This window comes from Eumetopias jubatus, unplaced genomic scaffold (genome assembly GCF_037043125.1).
Source record: "Eumetopias jubatus isolate StellerSeaLion01/CBP00866 unplaced genomic scaffold, mEumJub1_p1.0 scaffold_4, whole genome shotgun sequence".
NCBI classification, from domain to species: Eukaryota; Metazoa; Chordata; class Mammalia; order Carnivora; family Otariidae; genus Eumetopias; species Eumetopias jubatus.
In genome coordinates this window covers 3,228,400-3,248,884 of record NW_028274810.1, presented here as the reverse complement: position 1 = coordinate 3,248,884, position 20,485 = coordinate 3,228,400, and the positions used below count along the sequence as shown (strand labels likewise).

At 46.6% G+C, this 20,485-nt stretch overlaps 1 protein-coding gene and 1 pseudogene across 3 annotated transcripts; one reads left to right on the top strand and one right to left on the bottom strand.

The window, feature by feature from the left end:
• Window positions 1-265: 265 nt before the first annotated feature.
• LOC114197288 (large ribosomal subunit protein eL22 pseudogene) lies at window positions 266-667 on the bottom strand (annotated as a pseudogene).
• A 12,557-nt stretch (window positions 668-13,224) lies between these two features.
• CA14 (carbonic anhydrase 14) lies at window positions 13,225-19,145 on the top strand. Of its 3 annotated transcripts, none has more exons than XM_028088406.2 (11): window positions 13,225-13,682; window positions 15,692-15,712; window positions 16,671-16,850; window positions 17,235-17,377; window positions 17,606-17,701; window positions 17,886-17,952; window positions 18,114-18,271; window positions 18,376-18,496; window positions 18,741-18,761; window positions 18,878-18,962; window positions 19,082-19,145. In XM_028088406.2, the coding sequence occupies exons 1-11, from the start codon at window positions 13,628-13,630 to the stop codon at window positions 19,143-19,145; spliced, it is 1,011 nt and encodes a 336-aa protein (XP_027944207.1). In that variant the 5' UTR covers window positions 13,225-13,627. The 3 variants fall into 3 exon arrangements, with proteins under 3 accessions (XP_027944207.1, XP_087879038.1, XP_087879037.1); XM_088022912.1 differs by having other exon boundaries at window positions 13,628-13,682; window positions 18,114-18,286; XM_088022911.1 differs by having other exon boundaries at window positions 13,628-13,682; window positions 15,692-15,793.
• The last annotated feature ends 1,340 nt before the right edge of the window (window positions 19,146-20,485 follow it).

Genomic DNA, 20,485 nt, shown 5'->3' with positions numbered 1-20,485 from the left:
TGGTATATAACACAATGGAATAGTCTTTATCCATAAAAAAGAATGAGATCTTGCCATATGCAACAACATGGATGGACCTGGAGGGTATAATGCTAAATGAAATGTCAGAACAGAAAAGGACAAATACCATATGATTTCACTCATAATGTGGAATTTAAGAAACAAAACAAATGAACAAATGAAGAAGAGACCAAAAAAACAGACTTTTGGGGGGTTCCAAAGTTTTATTCAAGAACTTCTATAAAATATTCCAGATAAATGAGTTTTAATCCTCATCTTCCTCCTCTTCCTCATCCTGGTAAATCTGGAAGTAACAATTCATAACTGCTGTTGGCAACTATGCACACCCAGTGACATAGATTATTCTTCAAATATTTTTTGGTGAGATATTTCAAATGCCTTTTGGAAAAAGGCACCTCAAGAGGTACAGTAATCTTGCTCCTTTCAGTGGTTGCAACCCCTCCACCAAGATTCCCAGCTTTTCTATTCACTTTGAATCTCTCTTGAGGAAACCGCTCAAAAGGGGCTGCATCCATGATTCTGTCTTCTACAGGGTGGCTGCGGTCAAGGGTAAACTTCAGAACTTGCTCCTTTTTTTGCCCCCCTTCACCACAAGTTTTTTCACAGGCGTCAGGGTGGCAATGGAGGCGGAAAGGGAAGTGGACATACTACGCAGAGGCAAAGAGCCCGCCAAAAATACCAGAGCTTCGGGGTTTTGTGGGGTTTTTTACGATTTTACTTATTTATTTGACAGAGAGAGAGAGCACAAGCAGGGGGCGTGGCAGGCAGAGGGAGAGGGAGAAGCAGACTCCCTGCTGAGAAAGGAGCCCGACGTGGGGCTCGAGGTGGGGCTCGATCCCAGGACCCCGGGATCATGACCTGAGCCAAAGGAAGACGCTTAACCGACTGAGCCACCCAGGTGCCCCAAAAACCAGAGTTTTAATTACAGAGAACAAACTGATGGTTTCCAGAGGGGAGATGGGTGGAGGGATTGGTGAAATAGGTAAAGGGGATTAATAATACTCTTACCCTGACGAGCACTGAGCAATGTACAGAATTATTGAATCATGGTATTGTACACCTGAAACTAACATAACACTGTTATGTTCATTATATTTCAATAAAAAATATAATAACTATATCAGGAGGATAGGATAGAAATATGTGTTGAGGAATAACACACGATGAGGTAAATCCTCATCTTTTGTATTTGGAAGTTAAAAGGTAATAATATCTGGGGCTCAGTCGGTTAAGCATGGACTCTTCATCTCAGTTCAGGTCTTGATCTCAGGGTCGTGAGTTCAGGCCCCGCATTGGGCTCCACGATGGCCATGGAGCCTACTTAAAAAAAGGGGGGGATGCCTGGGTGGTTCTGCCGGTTAAGCATCTGCCTTCAGTCAGGTCATGATCCCAGGATCCTGGGATCAAGCCCCGCATTGGGCTCCCTGCTCAGTGGGGAGCTTGCTTCTCCCTCTCCCTCTGCCTGCCATTCCCCCTGCTTGTGCTCTTTCTATCTCTCAAATAAATAAATAAAAATCTTTTTTAAAAAATAAGAAAAATAAATATTAAAAAAGTTTTTAAAGATATTATCTGAAACTGAAAAATCAAGAAATAGCAGTATAAACACGTTTTTGAAAATTTGGAGTTCTAGGGGCACCTGGGTGGCTCAGTCAATAAAGCATCTGCCTTCTGCTCAGGTCATGATCCCGGGATCCTGGGATGGAGCCCCACATCAGGCTCCCAGCCTGCTTTTCCCTCTCTTCCCCATTTGTGCTGTCTCTCTCTCTCTAAAATAAATAAAAATAAAATCTTTTTTTTCTAAAAAGAAAGAAAATTTGGAGTTCTAGACTGCAAGCAACCATTAAAAAGTTGCAGTGATTGAGGAAGTACAAGTTGGATATGGGGAGAATAGACTGTTATGACTTTTAACAATCTATTTGGCCTTTTACACTATGTACCTGTACTACTTTGATAAAAATCAAAATTAAATTTAAAAAATTAATATGAGGTAGTGGCACCTGGGTGGCTCAGTCAGTTAAGTGTTCGACTCTTGATTTCAGCTCAGGTCATGAACTCATGGTTGTGACATTGAGCCCTGGGCTGGGCTCTGAGCTGGGCACGGAGCCTACTTAAGATTCTCTCTCTCCCTCTCTCTCTGCTCCTCCCCCCTCCTTCCCTCTCTAAAAATAACAACAACAACAACAATAATAATAATATGTAGCTAACAACTGACTTGTGGACCTTCTACAAAGACAAGAAAATATATTGAGTGTTTTAGCTGTCTTTAAGCCAACATTTGCTTTTCTTATTCTGTAGTAAAAGGTAAGAATATATATATATTTTGTTATAGAGAAGTTTAGCATGCCAAATCCAAACTCACTGTTACAAGATAGAGAGCTTATTCAATGCACAATGCCTGTTGGTGGGATTTTGGTATATTCTTCTGCCATGTGTTTGAATAAGTATGTTTCCCTGTTTATTTCTTAATACAGCCTGGATTTTTGCCAAGGCTGTGTTTGGGTTTCCATTTAACTTTAGTTCAATCACGTCAACAGCTTCCACAAATACCAAAAACAAAGTCTTAGTAACCCAAGAGTTTATTGCAATCCTACTGAAATATATTGAAATTTGATAGAAGCTGGGTGATTGGTGCAATGTGGTCCGTTTAATTCAGGTTTTCTCCCGCTTGGTTATTTCAGCTGCTTTAACAAGCAGTATTTTGCATTAGTATAAATTATTTTGGTGTTATTATTTCTTACAAAATGGTGGGTTTACTTTCTTTTTTTAATTTTATTTTATTATGTTATGTTAATTACCATACATTACATCATTAGTTTTTGATGTAGTGTTCCATGATTCATTGTTTGCATATAACACCCAGTGCTCCATTCTATACCTGCCCTCTTTAATACCCATCACCAGGCTAACCCATCCCCCCACCCCTCCCCTCTAGAACCCTCAGTTTGTTTCTCAGAGTCCATAGTCTCTCATGGTTCATCTTGCCCTCCGATTTCCCCCTCTTCATTTTTCCCTTTCTACTATCTTCTTTTTTTTTTTAACATATAATGTATTATTTGTTTCAGAGGTACAGGTCTGTGATTCATTAGTCTTACACAATTCACGGTGCTCACCATAGCACACACCTTCCCCAGTGTCCATCACCCAGCCTCCCATCCCTCCCACCCCCCACCACTCCAGCAACCCTCAGTTCGTTTCCTGAGATTAAGAATTCCTCATATCAGTGAGATCATACGATACATGTCCTTCTCTGATTGAATTATTTAGCTTAGCATAATACCCTCTAGTTCCATCAACGTCATTGCAAATGGCAAGATTTAGGGTTTTTTGTTGGCTGCATAATATTCCGTTGTATATGTACACCACATCTTTTCTACCCATTCATCTGTTGATGGACATGTTGGCTCTTTCCATAGTTTGGCTATTGTGGACATTGCTGCTATAAACATTGGGGTGCACATACCCCTTCAGATCACTACATTTGTATCTTTGGGGTAAATATCCAATAGCGCAATTGCTGGGTCATACGGTAGCTCTATTTTCAACTTTTTAAGGAACCTCCATACTGTTTTCCAGAGTGGCTGCACCAGCTTGCATTCAATGGGTTTACTTTCAATACGTGTCTTTTTGTTTTGTGTTTGTGCCTTTTTTTGTTTCTTCTTCCTTGTTTCAATGTGTCTTTGAAGAGCTTGCTACACTCACTAATGTAGACTTTACTCACCTTTAAACCAAAATTTCCTCCAATTGAACATATCTCTCACTTTATACTGAAAATCCATGAAAAGATGGGATTTGTTGTACAAAAACTTAATCATGATACAAGTGAATTTTATTTCTGTGAAATAGCTAAAAGGTCATGAGAGAGAAAAATACTAAATTTTTGCCTAGTCCTGGAACAACAATTGTAGGGTCCTTTGTCCATCTCTCCAGAGAAAGAAGGAAAGAGTGACAACTCATGTATATACGTTTGGAGGAGTATAACCTTTATGGAGGGCAATATTACAATAAATATAGCAAAAAAAAACCCCAAAAGGTGCACATCCCAAATTAAAAAGAAATACCGCAACACATATATTAGGGTGGCTACTTTTTTGTTGTTTTATTTTGCTTTATGTATATACATATATACGTATGTATGTGTGTGAATGTACATTGTATATATATATAACACTGACAATGCCAAAGGCTGGACCAACTGGAGCTCTCACGCATTGCTGGTGGGAATGAACAACAGTACAACCACTATGACAGACAGTTTGGCTTTCTTACAAAGTTAAACATACGCTTACCATCCAACCCAGCACAGGGTGCTCACTCCCACTACTACTCCCACTCAAGAACAATAAAAAAGTAGGTTCATTCAAAAACTTGTACTCAAATGTTTATAGTGGTTTGATTCTTGGTTGCTAAAAACTAGAAACAACCCACATGTTCTTCAACTGGTAAGTGGATAAACAGTGGTACTTCCATAGAGTGGAAAAACTCAGCAATAAAATGCAACAAATTTCTGATATGCAACAACATGAATGAATGCTAAGTGAAAGAAGCCAGACTCAAAAGACTACATACTGTATAATTTAATATATAAGACATTCTGGGAAAGGCAAAATTATAGGTTCAGAAAACAGATCAGTAGTTACCAAAGGATGAGTGTGGGAAGAGAAGCTGACTACAAAGGGCACAAGGGAATTATGGTGTGGCGGGGTTCTGTATCTTTATTATGATGGTGGTTATGTGAATGTATACATTTGTCAAAACACATAGAACTGTACACTAACAAGGATGAATTTTACTGGATGTAAGTTACACCTTCATAAACCTGACTTTTTAAAAGGATTGGGGGCGCCTGAGTGGTGCAGTTGGTTAAGCACCCGACTCTTGGTTTCTGCTCAGGTCCTGATGTCAGGGTCGTGAGACTGAGCCCTGTATCAGGTTCCATGCTCATCGTGGAGTCTGTTTAAGACTCTCTCTCCCTACCCCTCTGCCCACCCCCACCATACGCGTGCTCTCTCTCTCAAATAAATAAATATATTTTTAAAAGGGTTGAGTTTGAACTTTTTCATAATAAAAAGTTAAAAGGAAAAGCATAGACCCTCTTGCAATTCTAGGAAACAATTGAACAATGTGTAAATATGTATGAACAAGAATATTCTCATTGAAGTATTGTTACAGATAAAAACTGAAAAGAAAAAGAAACTCAAACAATCCCAAGGCAGAGGATTGGTTAAATATACTAGATTATTTCTATACAATACTATGAAGTTTAAACAACTGTTGACTGAGGGGCGCCTGGGTGGCTCAGTCATTAAGCGTCTGCTTTTGGCTCAAGTCATGATCCCAGGGTCCTGGGATGGAGCCCCGCATCAGGCTCCCTGCTCCACGGATAGCCTGCTTCTCCCTCTCCCCTCCCCCACCTGTGTTCCTTTTCTCTCTGTGTCTCTCTTTGTCAGGTGAATAAATAAATTCTTGTTTAAAAAATTTTTTTAATTAAAATAAATTGACGACAGAGAAGGGGAGAGTGGGCTCATAGTGAACTTTTTTGATTGGGTTCATTATGAAGTATAAACATTTCACTATCAAAAAATCCAAACATATCTGGTGCTTAGAGTAACTCCAAAAACACACGTGAGGTTACTGTTCTGCTTAGTTAGCATATTGATAAATATAAGATTAGTAGGGGAAGAAGTGAATGTAAATTATAATTAAAGAATTTTCTGAAAGTGATAATACTTTGTAGCTCTAGTAAATATGAATATATACTGGGTTTTATATATGTTCAATAATTTAATATATAGGTCTCATTCCTTTTGTAATTAAAGAAAGGAACAAGCCATCTATTAAAGCGAAAGAAAGAAAAACAGGGAAACATGTTTATTGACATTGAAGAATGTTCACAAAATAATGTTAGAAAAAAAGGTTACAGGCCAAGTATGTGCATGGTATGGTCCCATTTGTGTAAAAAGTACAATATTTATACGCATAAAATGTATGCATTCATTTTTTTAAAAGATTTTATTTATTCACCGGAGAGAGAGAGAGCACACAAGTGGAGGAGAGACCGAGACGGAGAGGGAGAAGCAGACTCCCCGCTGAGCAGGGAGCTGGATTCGGATGCGGGGCTTGATCCCGGGACCCCAGGATCATGACCTGAGCCCAAGGCAGACACTTAACCTTCTGAGCCACCCTGGTGCCCCAAAATATGCATTTAGATATAACTTCATAGAAAAACGTTTGTAAAATACCAAATATTAACACGGTTATTTCTTTTTTTTTAAGATTTTATTTATTTATTTGAGAGAGAGAGAGAGAGCGTGAGAGGGGGGAGGGTCAGAGGGAGAAGCAGACTCCCTGCTGAGCAGGGAGCCCGATGCAGGACTCGATCCTAGGACTCCAGGATCATGACCTGAGCCGAAGGCAGTCGCTTAACCGACTGAGACACCCAGGTGCCCACGGTTATTTCTAATTGAAGGAATTTTAAGTGATGTTATTTTTTTTCTTTTTTGAATCTCCTATTTTCCCTAAATTCATCAGATATTACCTGTATAATTAAAAAATAATAAAGTAGGGATGCCTGGGTGGCTCAGTCAGTTAAGTGTCTGCCTTCGGCTCAGGTCATGATCCCAGGGTCCTGGGATCGAGTCCCACATTAGGCTTCTTGCTCATCGGGGAGCCTGCTTCTCCCTCTGCCTGCCATTCTCCCTGCTTGTCCTCTCTCTTTCTCTCTGACAAATAAATAAAATCTTAAAAAAATAATAATAAAGTAATAATAATAATTAAAAGGAAAAGTGACAAGTCATTGCTAAGATCCAGTGTTCTCTACCATTCCAGAGCCAACTCCAAGTAATTATTTCCTTGTTTTTATTTATTTTTTTTAAGTAGACTGCACGCCCAGAGAGGAGTCCAAATTGGGGCTTGAGGGACGTCTGGGTGGTTCAGATGGTTAAGGGTCTGCCTTCAGCTCAGGTCATGATCCCTGGGTTCTGGGATTGAGCCCCACATGGGGCTCCTTGCTCGGCGGGGAGCCTGCTTCCCTCTCTCCCTCTGCCTGCCCCTCCCTCTGCTTGTGTTCTCTCTCTGTCAAATAAATAAATGAAATCTTTTTTAAAAATTAAAAAAAAAACACGAAGTGGGGCTTGAACTCAATACCAAGATCAAGATCTGAGCTGAGATCGAGTCGGAGGCTTAACTGACTGAGCCACCCAGGTGTCCCTCCTTTTTATTTTTTTTCTTTAGAAGGAGCAAAAAAAGTCAATTTTTCCCAATGTGAATAGATTTATAACGAACCTGTGAGAGTACTACTTAATTAAAATATATGTCATACCTAAAATGATAAATGCGTTGGACAGTAGAACAGTAGAAAGAATGCAGGATCTACGAGCTCATTAACAGATGCATTTCACTTTTGCAGATGTTCCTTAGAAATGACTTGAAGCTTTTGTTGGGTTTTGGATTTCCTCCTCCGAGCAATGCCTCCTCCGCTACTGCAGGGAATTAATTGAGGCGGGAGCAGCAGCTGGAACCAGAAATGTCCTCTATTAAAAAAAATCCTCTATTTTTCTTAAAGGTTTTTTGTTTTTTTTAATTATTTTAACACTTTTTTAAAGATTTTATTATTTGTTTGACACACACACAGAGAGAGAGAGAGAGATTACAAATAGGCAGACAGGCAGGCAGGCAGGTGGAGAAGGAGGCTTCCCGCTGAGCAGGGAGCCTGATGCGGGACTCGATCCCAGCACCCTGGGATCATGACCTGAGCCGAAGGCAGACACTTAACCAACTGAGCCACCCAGGTGCCCCATTTTAACACATTTTGAGTGAGGGGTCGGTCAGAACCTGATTCTTTGTCCCAGTTGTATTTCTATATGACTTCAGCCAAGTCACTTTACCCTTTAAGATTCATATTCTCTTTAAAAAAAAATGTGTAGCTACAGTGGGGACTGCTTCTCCCTCTCCCTCTGCCTGTTGCTCCCCCTGCTTGTGCTCTCTCTCTCTCTCTGACAAATAAATAAATAAAATGTATAGCTATTTTGAGATCAAATAAGATGTGCATGAAAACACAGCAAACTCTTTCTCTTATAAGATTTCAAAGAAATCCAAATCATTTGTCACAATCTGACCTGAGAACAGACTTCTTATCTGGGGGATGATTTAAACCAGTAATAAGCTACCCATTGTAACAAGATTACACTATTATATTATCCCCTGATTCTTATTCCTATAGTGATTCAGACATAACACTTTCTTGAAAAACAAAGCAAAAAATATCTCTAACTGGCATCTTCTCACGATGGAAGGGAAGTGGCAGAAGTGTTAATATCTTTTGCTTGGGTTGGTATACAACGTACATTTGAGTTAGACAAATGGTAGAGAATAAGGAGAAAAGGAAGAAGACAAGCAGAATGAGGCAGCCACCACAGCAGACGGAACAAATGACTACAATTCCAGCGCACCCTGCTATCCTTTTTCCTTCCTTCTTGCAGAGGGAGCAATTTATAAAATGTATTAAGGAGAATCCTGCTTTGACAGAACCTATCCTTTGGGGTCACTCTCCGAGACAGTGACGCACGAATCTGCCTGCCTTGGAGTGGAATTTTTTGTTGTTACATATCACTCTAGGACCTGCTCCTATTCTGAGGGAAGATTGCTGGTATCAGGTAAAGAAAACCTCACCGCTAGGTCCCCATCCTCTTTGATTCCCGTAACATTTTGCTCTACCACTATTTAGAACTCCTCAGTGTTGCAGTCTAGTAATTGGGTAAGGCATCTATAACCCTTAAGAGATTGTGAAATTCTTGAGGGCTGGGATTACCTCTTGTTAATATTTTATTTCTAGGGCATGGCATGGTGCCTAGCATCTAGAAGTCCTCAATATATGATTGTAAACTAATGAAGGTATTGTGGCTCATCTCTATAAAGATGACTGCAAATAACAATTCCAGATGGCTGGAAGCCCTACCAAGAATGGCAAACTCCCTACTCCCTCCCCTATTCCAGTTGGTGTAGGGCTTTGGTTCTCAAGTGGGGTCCCCTCAGACCATCAGCATCATCTGAGGACCTGCTATAAATACAATTCTCTGGACATACTCCAGACCTACGGAATCAGAAACTATGGGAGGGAGGCCCAGAAATCTGTAATTTAACAAGCTTTCCAGATAATTCTGATGCACACTGATGTTTGAGAACCAGTAGTGTAGTAGGAAATCCAATGGGGTCTGTGCCCTTGCCCTGGTTCAGCTTAGCTGCTATGTGTCTAACCATGAGAGAATCCCTAAGCCCCTCAAAACTCTGCCTTCACAGGCTATAACAAGGGAGTTGGAATGATGCCTGAGAACCCTTCTGGTCTAAAATTCTGCAAAATACCAAAGACAGAAAGAAAGTAAATAAATGTTCCAATGACTAGATTTAGTCATTCATTCAGCAAATATATACGTACCAGGCAGTGATCTGGACACGGAATCAGTGCAGGACAAAAAATTACTTTTTATTTTTTAAGATGTTATTTATTTATTTATTTGAGAGAGCAAGGACGCACGAGAGCATGAATGAACACGGGTGGGGTGTGGGGACGGGGCAGAGGGAGAAGCCGACTCCCCGCTGAGCAGGGAGCCCGATGCAGGGCTTGGTCCCAGGACCCTGGGATCGTGACCTGAGCCGAAGGCAGACGCTTAATGACTGAGCCACCCAAGTGCCCCACAATTACTCCTTTTTAAATTAAGTTGCAAGATTTCAGACCACAAACTTACCTGTCTTCTGTCTACAATAGTCTCACATTGCATTTGTTGGGGAATATGAACTGGAAAGCTGAGAAAATGATCCAGAATTCTGACCACACCTCTCCCAAATTACTTGGACTTTAATTCTTTTGTTTTTTATTTTTTCATTTTTTGTTTTTGTTGTTGTTGTTGTTTTTTACTTTGACTTCAATTCTTGAGCCTCTTGTGTTTACTTAAGGGGCTTCAGTACTCATGTGTTAGGAGACAAGCGTGTGATAATAAATGTGATTATCTACCAAATTAGAATATCTCTGGGTCTACATTATTTCATGGCACAAAGTTGCTTGCTCTTTTAGGAAATCGAATTCCAGGAGCGCCTGGGTGGTTCAGTCATTAGGCGTCTGCCTTCAGCTCAGGTCATGATCCCAGGGTCCTGGGATGAAGCCCCGCATCGAGCCCGCATCCGGCTCCCTGCTCCGCAGGAAGCCTGCTTCTCCCTCTCCCACTCCCCCCGCTTGTGTTCCCTCTCTCGCTGTGTCTCTCTCTGTCAAATAAATAAAATCTTAAAAAAAAAAAAAGAAATCGAATTCCATCTAATGGTCTCCTCATTGATTCTCTTTTCTAGTTACCAACTGTATTGCTTGAGTAAGTTCTTGTGTTGGCCATTCGCCTTTCTTTTTGTTTGTGTTTTGTTTTGTTTTTTAATTTATTTATTTGAGAGAGAGAACAGGAGGAGGGGGAGGAGCAGAGGGAGAGGGAGAAGCAGACTCCCCGCTGAGCGGGAAGCCTGATGCAGGGCTTGATCCCAGGACCCCGGGGATCATGACCTGAGCAGAAGGCAGACACTTAACTGACTGAGCCACCCAGGCGCCCCTCCTTTTTTTTTGATCGGCCTCCCTCCCACACTGACTCTTGTATACCCCCCTACCACACAAACTCAGTACTTAGTGGGCTCCTGCAAGGTGTTTTAGACTATTTTGGACATTTATTGAGTTTAAACATCCTTTTTTAAAAAGAGATTTTATTTATTTATTTGACAGAGAGAGAGAGAAATAGTATGCACAAGCAGGGGGAGCGGCAGACAGAGGCGCCCCTAAATATCCTTTTTAAAAGGACCTCTTAATGAGATGCCTGGCTGGCTCACTTTGAAGAGTATGCCGACTCTTGATCTTGGGGGTTGTAAGTTCGAGCCGCATGTGGGGTATAGAGATTCCTTAAGTAAGAAAAATCATAATAAAATAAAAAGGACTTTTAAGAAAAAACAAACCAAAAAGCCACCAACCACACTTGGACATTTGATTCTCTGACCTGTTCACATTTCACTGTATTTGAAAGGACAGGAGATGGCGCCAGAAGGCAGTGGAATGCCTTGGGTTTAGCCAGCTCCGGGGTAAGGAATGTGCTGGAGAGAGGAGTAAGAATTAAAACAAAGGTGCCAGAGTTTGAGTAGCTACTGAGGTGAAGGGAGTGGGGGGGGGGGGATGGCATTTTGTTTTGTTTTAACATAGAAGGGTCCTCTTGACACGTACTCCAAATTAGCTTGGTGACTACAGAAATATCCACAGTAGAGCCAAACAGCAAAATAAAGGCAAGTGCCTGGAGGATGGTGCTTGCCTCCTTACTCCCTCCCTCCCAGAAACCAAGGCCTTTGTCCACTGGGGTAGCACGAGGGCCTGGAGAGGCTGCTCACTCAGAAGTGGGAAGGTGCTGATTTGGGGCTAAGACATTTTTGTGAAACAATGTTTATTTCTGGAGGCAAAATCCCAAATCCCACCAGCAGTGAAACACTTCCTCGAAGCAATCACACACAGATTTTAAATTAAAATTTTTAAAAATTACCAAAAAAAAAATTCACGAGACAACCAGGAGGTGGCGCCTGGCAAGACACACTATCTGCCCGGGGGAAGCTGAATTACAGCCCCAGCTGCTGGACCCGGACTCTGACCTGGCGAGGTCATTCTGTCCAGGCCCATTCTTTCCTCCCATGCAGTAGATGTCTCTGCTTTTCTTCCTTTCTCTGTTTCTCTGTGTTAACTATCCTGATTCCCAGGATGTCTAGTTTACACTTTATGCCTTTTATTCTTCTTAGACGAGAGGGGTGGGGCTTTGGGGGAACCCCAAAACATAAAATGCGCCTTGTAAGGGAAAAAGAATTCTGAGGGTGATGAGAAAATGAAGAGGGAAATGACATCCGCCAAATGGTTTTGCTTTGCACATCAATCACAGGGGCCAGAAAGGCATGGCTACTCCTGCCTCAGCAGGTACCGATGATCCAGCACACGCATTATTCTGTCCATTTGGCTTTTATCCTGCTCCCTTATTTAGCTTCTGCTCCCTTTGTTTTGGCTATTTCTTGCTCCTTGGCAGGAGGGACGAGCGCAGAGGGAGCTCAAACGGGTGCCTCCTCAGGGAGGGTGACTCTGGTGAAGGGCACGGAGGAGAAAGAGGTCTCAGTGTCTGGCTTGAAATTATCTGTGTGTTTCACATTCTCTAATGAGGGCTTTAGGATGTACATTCCGATCGGGATTTCCAGTCCCATGGGGAAACAGGCACCAGCCCACATTCCTGAGACCCAGCAGCCTCTATACTCTACTCATCCAGCTCCCCGGTGGCAGATTTCACTCAGTCCCACATGTCCGGCCTCAGCCCTTTGTTGAGCAGGAGGGAAGACCCTGGGCCCCACTTCCAACTAGATCACATGGTCTCTCTCTGCTCCCTCCCCTCCCTTTCTCTAGAGTCTGCCTTTTTTTTTTTTTTTTTTTTTACGGTGGTAATGATTGTTTCAGAGGTCTCCCCATCTCTCCTCCTGCCCTGGCCTCCCTGCCAGGGGTCAGTGTCCTCTTCAATGACAAAAGCCGCCCTAGATCTGGGCTCCCTGGGGAGGGAGGTGGCTGGGTCTGGCAGTTGGAGCCGCCGTCTCTCCGTGGTGCTGCTGCAGCCCCTCCCCCGCTGGGCACACAAATGGGCTTTATACAGCAAACAAAACCACCCCCCCACCCAGGCCGCACAGGCACGTGGACCCAGGCCTCACCGTGGGAAGGGGGTGGTGACAGGCACAGGAAGAGATCGCTCCAAACCAGTTCTCTTGCCTCACTTCTCTTCTTTATTTTCTACAAGCTAGGTTTTAGCCCTTGACTTCCTACCCTCCACCTGCACCCTGAGTCCCCAACTCCTATCTCCGAACTCTGGACCCTTCCTATTCCGGGGCAGTTCATAATCTGCAGGGGACAGGGAACAGGTCTTCCCACCCGCCGCCCCATGCCACCCAGGGGAGCTGCTCCTCGGAGAAGCCAGACGGGGAATGAGAACACAGTGTCCCCCTGAGGGGGCTGGATTGGACCCCCAAGCCCTCCTTCCGTGGCCCAGGCCCGCTCCAGGGGACCCCCACCTGGACAGTGCCCATGGGAAGAGCAGAGGAAGGAAGAGCACACCCCAGCTGGGCGCCTGAGCCAGAGCCCGGGCTCTGTGAGCCCGCCGCAAGCTCCAACTCTGCATGCCTAATCGGCTATTTAAGGAGCTGTTCGCCAGCAACCCCGGCAGCACCCCCCACCCCCACGTACACTCGTCCAGAGCCACCTTAAAAGCAGGAGGCAATTGTGAAGTCGCTGGCCAGCAAGTGGAGTGAAGATTGTAGAGGTAGATTAACAAAGAGAGAGAGATTTGTCCTAGGGACCCAAAACCCTTCGGTACCCTACTGAAAACCAAATCCTCTGGAAGCTCACAGAGACAGCAAGAGAAAAAGAGATAAATACAATCAGCTCAGGCCCAAGAAACTCCTCTCTCACTCTCTCTCTCTCCGTCCCTCCCTCCCTCTCCCTCTCCCCCACAACTCCTTCTCTGCCAACCCTAGCCCTCTAGTCCCCAAACTCCCAGTACCTGCTTCTTGCGGGGACACCATGTTGTTCTTCACTCTCCTGCTGGAGGTGATTTGGATCCTGGCTGCCGAAGGGGGTAGGTACATCTGGATGTCTGTGTGTCTGTCTGTGCTGATGTCCACATGCTCCAGGTTTACTTAATGGGGGGGGGGTGTTATAAAAGGAAGCCTAGGAGCTTGAATAATAGACTCAGGGATGTGGGGGAAGAGAGAGGAGTGGGGAGAAGAGCACTTTCCTTCTTGCCCCTTTGCCTGTCCAGCCTTGCTGTTTGTGGGGATGGGGGGAGGGTTGGGGAGCTAGCTGGGGAGCAGGATGTGTACACACACTGCGGGAATCGCTCTCTGCACTCTTTCCTGCACCGCCCTAGTCCCAGACAACCCTCCCAGGCCCTCTTTATTTCCGAACTCCCTCAACTAGGGAGCCAAGGAGGCAGCGAGTGAAAAAATAGAGAGGGCTCTATACCCCTGCGCCCCCTGACTAACTCAGACCCTGCTCCCCAACTATGAACTGCATGGCCAATGTCCACTCTTGATTCTATGGGGCGACTGGTTTCCCGGTTTCTCCCTGCAAGCAGTAGCAATAACAGTCAACACTGTTGGGCCCTTCACAGCTTAGGAAGGACTTTCAGAAGCTCCCAGGAGATGAGGAGGACTCGGAGAACAGGCTTCCGGGTGCTCCCTATAGTGTCCCCAGGACCCTTGCCCCTTATTTTTGTGTTTCCTATGTCTAGCACAGAATCCGGTACACAGCAGGTGTGCAATCAAGACCCTTGGAAGAGCAGGGGGTGAGGGGAAGGGCCTGGAGGACAGAAGGGGAATGCAGGGAGGATGATGAGGTGAGGGGGCCAGCCAAATGGAGAGCTGGAAAGTGCATCTGAGGGAAAAGAAAAAAACAGGGAAAGAAGAGGAAGAGATGAAGAATCAGCATGTCGAGGATTTGGTGGGAGGGGAAAAGCAAGGCTGTCAGCCTGCACCAAATGGAACTGGGGAATTCAAGTTGACTTGAGTGTCCCACGGCGCTGGTGAGTGAGAGGCTGCCTCCAGCCCTCCCCCTTGGGCTGCTTTTCAGAGTTGTCTGAACCAAGGGGTGGGTCAGAACAAGAGCCCAAGGATGAGATCAAGGATATCTCAGAAGTCTGAGGAATTTGAGAGAATAAGAGAGAGAGAGGAAGGAATTTCGAATTTTTTCCCACAGAGCTTGAATTTGAACTAGAATTGGAATAATCCAGAGAAAACCGGCAGGAAGGCGGAAGCCATTGGCCTTGCGTGAGACTGGACCAGCAGACCCCCAGGCTCTCAGCCTGAGATAGGGCTGCACGAGAGGCTGGCATGTGACCCGGCTGGCAGCTCTCCCTTCCGCACACAATGCTTCACTTTCAGTCGGTCTCTGCCAGCCTGGCTGCCTGGGCCCACCCACCACCCTCAACGTGGCGGGGACCCTGCCCCGACTCCCACCTTCCCTAGCCATCTGGGGATCTAGAGAGCAGAGGCTCCCGCTAACGGGAGAGCTACTAGGACCCGAGGAGGAACTTCAGTGTTAATTCACAGCGGAGGGCCTCGCCTCACGTGCTTGACACTATGCTTCAGAGCAGATGAATAATGGCCCTTCTCCCCTGGGTAGCATCATCCCACACACACAACCTCCGCCCCCACACGCCCCCCGCCCGGTTCTAGTCCCTCTCCTCCAAACCCTCTGTCCACGCCCTCACCTCACCCTAATCTTCTAAGTGTCGGACTGGCTTGGCCCCGGCTGGAGAACAGTGAGCGCGGGGCAAGCTGCACTTTTGGGTCCAGGTTAATTTTAGTCTCCGGGCTCTCTCTACTCCCTTCCCCTTCTCCTCCCCCTCTCCTCAGCACGCGCCCGCACTGCCCGGCCGGCGATTTTAAATCGGCCCCCCGACCTTTCCGCCGAGGTGTCCGGTTTCAGGGCTTCCTTCGGGAAGTGCTCGGGGAGGAGGGTGGAGAGAGAACAGAGCGAGGTGGGGCGGCACAGAGCGTCCGCGGGAGGGAGAGTGCCGGCCCACGCTGTCGTCCCCCCCCCCCCCCCCGCTGCGCTGGCTGCAACCCCGCTCTCTCTGCTTTGCAGGTCAACACTGGACATATGAGGGTGAGAGCAGAACCCAAGGCCTTCCGCTACCCCTTCCACACTGGGACCTCTTCACCTGCCCGGAAGACTTCTGTCGAGTGTGTGGGGAGTTCCCTTTAGCTTCTTTAGCTTCTGACCCTAGCTCCTCCTGCCTCCCAGGCCCCCCCACCCCCGGCCCTATTTTTTAGGTCTATGACTCCTAGACCCTGTTCTAACTGTCAAATCCCGCCCCCACTCCTCCACCCCCACCCCCGACTCAGGAGAAAGGCCAGTGATGTCCTCAGTCAGTCTGTGTGGGAATGAGGGAGCGGGAGTGGAGACGAAACCAGGTAGGGAAAGGAACACAGAGCTTAGCTGCCCATCCACTTCCTGGCTCTTTTTCTGACCTCATAGATCCTCCTTGCATCTGGAATTGGGACAGAGCCTGAGGTCAGGGGTGAGGAAGAGTCTGGCAGGATAGTCTGTGATCCTGGTGGGGGTGGACTCAATTCCCCTGAACTGCTGACAAACAAGCAAATTCCAGAGACAATGCAAGGTTCTGTGTGAGAGCAAGAAATGAATGGTGGGAAGTCAGCAGAGGGAAAGCAATCCCCAGGCCACTCCATAAGGGGGCTCCCAAGGAGACTTGCTCTTTCTAGGATCATTTTATTTCCCCAGCTTTCCTGCCTCTGTTCTAGTCCCACCTCTCCAGGCATGCAGGTTTTCTATCCATCCCCTTTTCCTTTCATTCAGCTTTCTTGTCCCCAAACTACAGGTAAGTAAAAGCCACTACTCTATCAGGAGTAATCTCTCAGGAGAGCTGGGGAGTCATCACTGCCTCAGGGAAGGTGAAGGGTGCTGCCACATCAAGTCCAGCAGGGACCCCTGCCTCACCTGGCCCTGCACAACTGGGGTCTTCGCCAGGGTTGGGGGGGGCTAGTTCCTGAAGGGTGACTGGGGCTTGGAGGGCAGGACAAATGTCCGTGGTAATCCCTACCAGGCCCACATGGTCAAGACCACTGGCCAGCCTCTTACCCTGAGTGTGGAAGCAATGCCCAATCCCCCATCAATATCCAGACAGACAGAGTGACTTTTGACCCTGAGTTGCCCGCTCTGCAGCCCCATGGATATGACCAGCCTAGCACTGAGCCTTTGGACCTGCACAACAATGGCCACACAGGTAAAAAGCCCAGGCTCCAAGGAGGTGTAAACTCCAGTTCCAATCTTAGGAGTCGGGGAAAAGAAGCATTTGCCTAACTTCTAAATTCCTAGAAGGCTTCATCTACAAATTCAGACATGTGAGAATAGGGATGTGGTTCCTTAAAGCCAAAGGTAGGGAGTGAATGTCTACAATCAGGGTGAATTCAGCATCATAACATCAACTTGACCCTCATTGAGAAAGGCAGAGCTATGCTGGAAAAGCAGTGGTGGGAAGGACTGGGTGCTACTGGGAGAGGGAGGTAGAAAAGGCTGGCCCGGGTCTCCCAAGGAGCAGCAGCATCGGAGGGGTAGGAATGTGGCCACACTCCTCCACCAACCCTAGCTTGCTCTCTTTTCCTCACAGTGCAACTCTCTCTGCCCCCTACCATGTATCTGGAGGGACTTCCTCGAAAATATGTAGCTGCTCAGCTCCACCTGCACTGGGGTGAGACAGGGTCCCTGGGCGGATCAGAGCACCAGATCAACAGTGAAGCCACAGTTGCAGAGGTACCAGGGAGCAAAGCTTGGCCTGGGACATGGTGACAGGCATGGTCGGTGCCAGAGAACAGAAGGATCTAGAAACTGAGAAGAGTCATACTTGGAGGATAAGGCCAAACTTTGTGGGACAGGTGTAGGGCACGGTGGAGGTGGAGGTGGTGGCGGCTAGGGTCAAAGCTTTTGGGAAGGGGTAGTGGAGAAACATTAAATGATTTCATTCCCTCTCCTCTCCCTCAGCTCCACATTGTACATTATGATTCTGATTCCTATGACAGCTTGAGTGAGGCTGCTCCGAAGCCTCAGGGCCTGGCTGTCTTGGGCATCCTCATTGAGGTCAGTGGCCCCCAGTCCCTCCCAGGTCTCTCGCCCTCTCTCTGCCCCCCCTCAGTCCTATTCTGCCCATGTCTTTTGCTGCTCTCCCTCCCTAGGCTAGTCAGCAACCCACTCTGACCGTTTACTCCATGTGTGAACGTCTTACTGCAGACACATACTCATCCCCAACTCTCTCCCTTTCCAGGTGGGTGAGACCAGGAATCCAGTTTATGAACACATCCTGAGTCACTTGCATGAAATTAGGCATAAAGGTGAGCCTCTGAGATTAGACTTCAGGGGCACTTCCCCAAAAAGGCCTATGAAGCCTGGGATGACGATGAGTTAGGGGCCGGGGGCTTTGCTTCTGGGAGCGCCATCTAGGTAAGCTGGGGTACAGTGAGGGGAAGAGGAGTCCTAGTCTGATCTCCTCCAGATCAGAAGACTTCAGTGCCTCCCTTCAACGTGGGAGAGCTGCTCCCCCCACAGCTGGACCAGTTCTTCCGCTACAACGGCTCGCTCACCACACCCCCCTGCTACCAGAGCGTGCTCTGGACAGTCTTCAGTCGAAGGGCTCAGATTTCGATGGGACAGGTGAGTGGTGGAGAGGTGAGGCAGCAGAGACATAACCTCAGACCCTTTCCCACTCCACAAAGTGAGTGACACTTCTCCCCTAACCCCACTCTTCTACTCCTCAGCTGGAAGAGCTTCAGGAGACATTGTTCTCCACAGAAGAGGTGCCCTCTAAGCTCCTGGTACGGAACTACCGAGCCCCCCAGCCTCTCAATCAGCGAACAGTCTTTGCTTCTTTCATCCAAGGTGACTGCACAGGGCTTGGAAAAGGAGATGGGAAATTGGGGGACTCGGTGGCAGGAACTAGGGAGACTCTGGGAAGAAAAGGAAGGCTAGGACGGGAAGGAGTTTCTCAGACTTGCTGGGACTGGGAATACCCCCACCCCGGAACGCCAGGGGATGGTCTCCCCCAGCACAGAGGCAGAGTGTACTGCTCCCAGCTGGGATGGGGAGCTCAAGTCCCACTGACCCACGTCTTCCTCCCTTACAGCGAGATCCTCCTACACTACAGGTAAGACAGCCTGAACCAGGTGTGGGGGAGGGGAGTGGCGCTCCACGGTGCGTGAGGGAAGGTCTCAGTATCTATGTTAGTCCTAGGATGACATCTTCTGTGTTTCTCTCTCCCAGGTGAAATGCTGAGTTTAGGAGTGGGAATCTTGGTTGGCTGTCTTTGTCTTCTACTGGCTGTTTATTTCATCGCTAGGAAGATTCGGTGAGGTCCTACTTTCCATTCCTTCCATCCTTTCTTTTCTACTGAAAATCACTCTATTCCATCTTTAATCTGTTTCACCTAGGACACTAGTCATTTCCATGAACCATTCCCCCTTCCAGGAAGAAGAGGCTAGGAAACCGGAAAAGCGTGGTCTTCACCTCCGCACGGGCCACAGAGGCATAGACTCCCTCGCCGACATCATAGATGCCTTCCCCTCATGCCAATCAGGGAGCTTCTAAAATGAGCTGCAGGGACTGGCCAGAAGTAGTGGGCAGACACCCCTCCTTCCTCCAGACAGCCCCTACAGAGAGGCACGGACAGGCTCTTGTTCATGGAATAAGAGCAGAGCCTTCGACCTCTCAAAACCTATAGATCAGGACAACCCCATGTTAACAATGCAGACAGCAAACTGTGTCTAGTTGTAGGGGAAGTTGGGGATGTAACCCCCAAAGTCCTCCACCCCCTCGCCTTTATGTCCTTTTCCCTAGATATAGGGTAGGACCTCCCCTTAGGAAAAAGACTTGTTGCTGTTGGGGTTATGTATTTTTTTGCTCAATATACCTGGAAATTAAAGTTTCTAATCCCACCTCTGGGTCTTCCTTTGGGGCTCTTGAGAGTGGGGGAGTTCCTTAATCTCTCAGGAGGCAGAGGTGGGCGAAGGACAGGGGGAAAGAAGCATGGATGAATAACTCTTTTTACCCCAGTCCTGCAAGGGGAGATCCGCCTCTGGAAAATACTTAACCCAAAGTTCCTGACATGTGAGACCATGAGCCCAGATTTCTATCCTTGTACCAAAGCTATGCTGGAGGGGGTCAGAGGTTGCCAGATAAGGAAGGAGGTTGGATAAGAGATGTGGGAGGACAGAAATCTCGATGAACATGTTATCCCCTCCCTTAAAAGCCAAGTTCCCCCACAATTATAAAGTCCTTTTTATTAGTCAAAATCACAATCACCTTGATTAAAAGGATGGAACATGCCATCCTCAGCAGAAAATGATACAGTTTATAGAAAACCTCCCCCCCCACCCCCCCACACCCCAATTAAAAACTAGAAAAAAATCTGCCCTCCTTCCCTGTGATGTCATGGTAGTCTGACTTCTCCAGTGGCATTGCAGCTCTGGAGTGGGCCAGCTCACCGCAGCACCCTCCACTTCACCTTGGGGAGGGGAGGGATGCTGGTGGTCAAGGAGGTTAAAACATTAGTTCCAGTATTACCAGTTTCCCAAACATGCACTTCCTTCCTTTCCCCCAAGGCCTGAGACAAAGGGGAAAGGTGGACAGATATAAGCCCCACCATGAGGAGCAATTTGAGGAGGGAAAATATAGTTCAAGGAGGTTAGAAGAATTCCAACACACCTCTTCCCTCCCCCATTCAAAAAAAGAAAAAAAGGAAGGAAGGAAGAAAAAGAAAGGAAGGGAGGGAGGGAGGGAGGGAGGGAGGAAGGAAGGAAGGGAGGGAGGGAGGGAGGAAGGAAGAAAGAGGAAGGAAGGAAGAAAAGAAAAAAGAAAAAGGCAGTTTGGGGT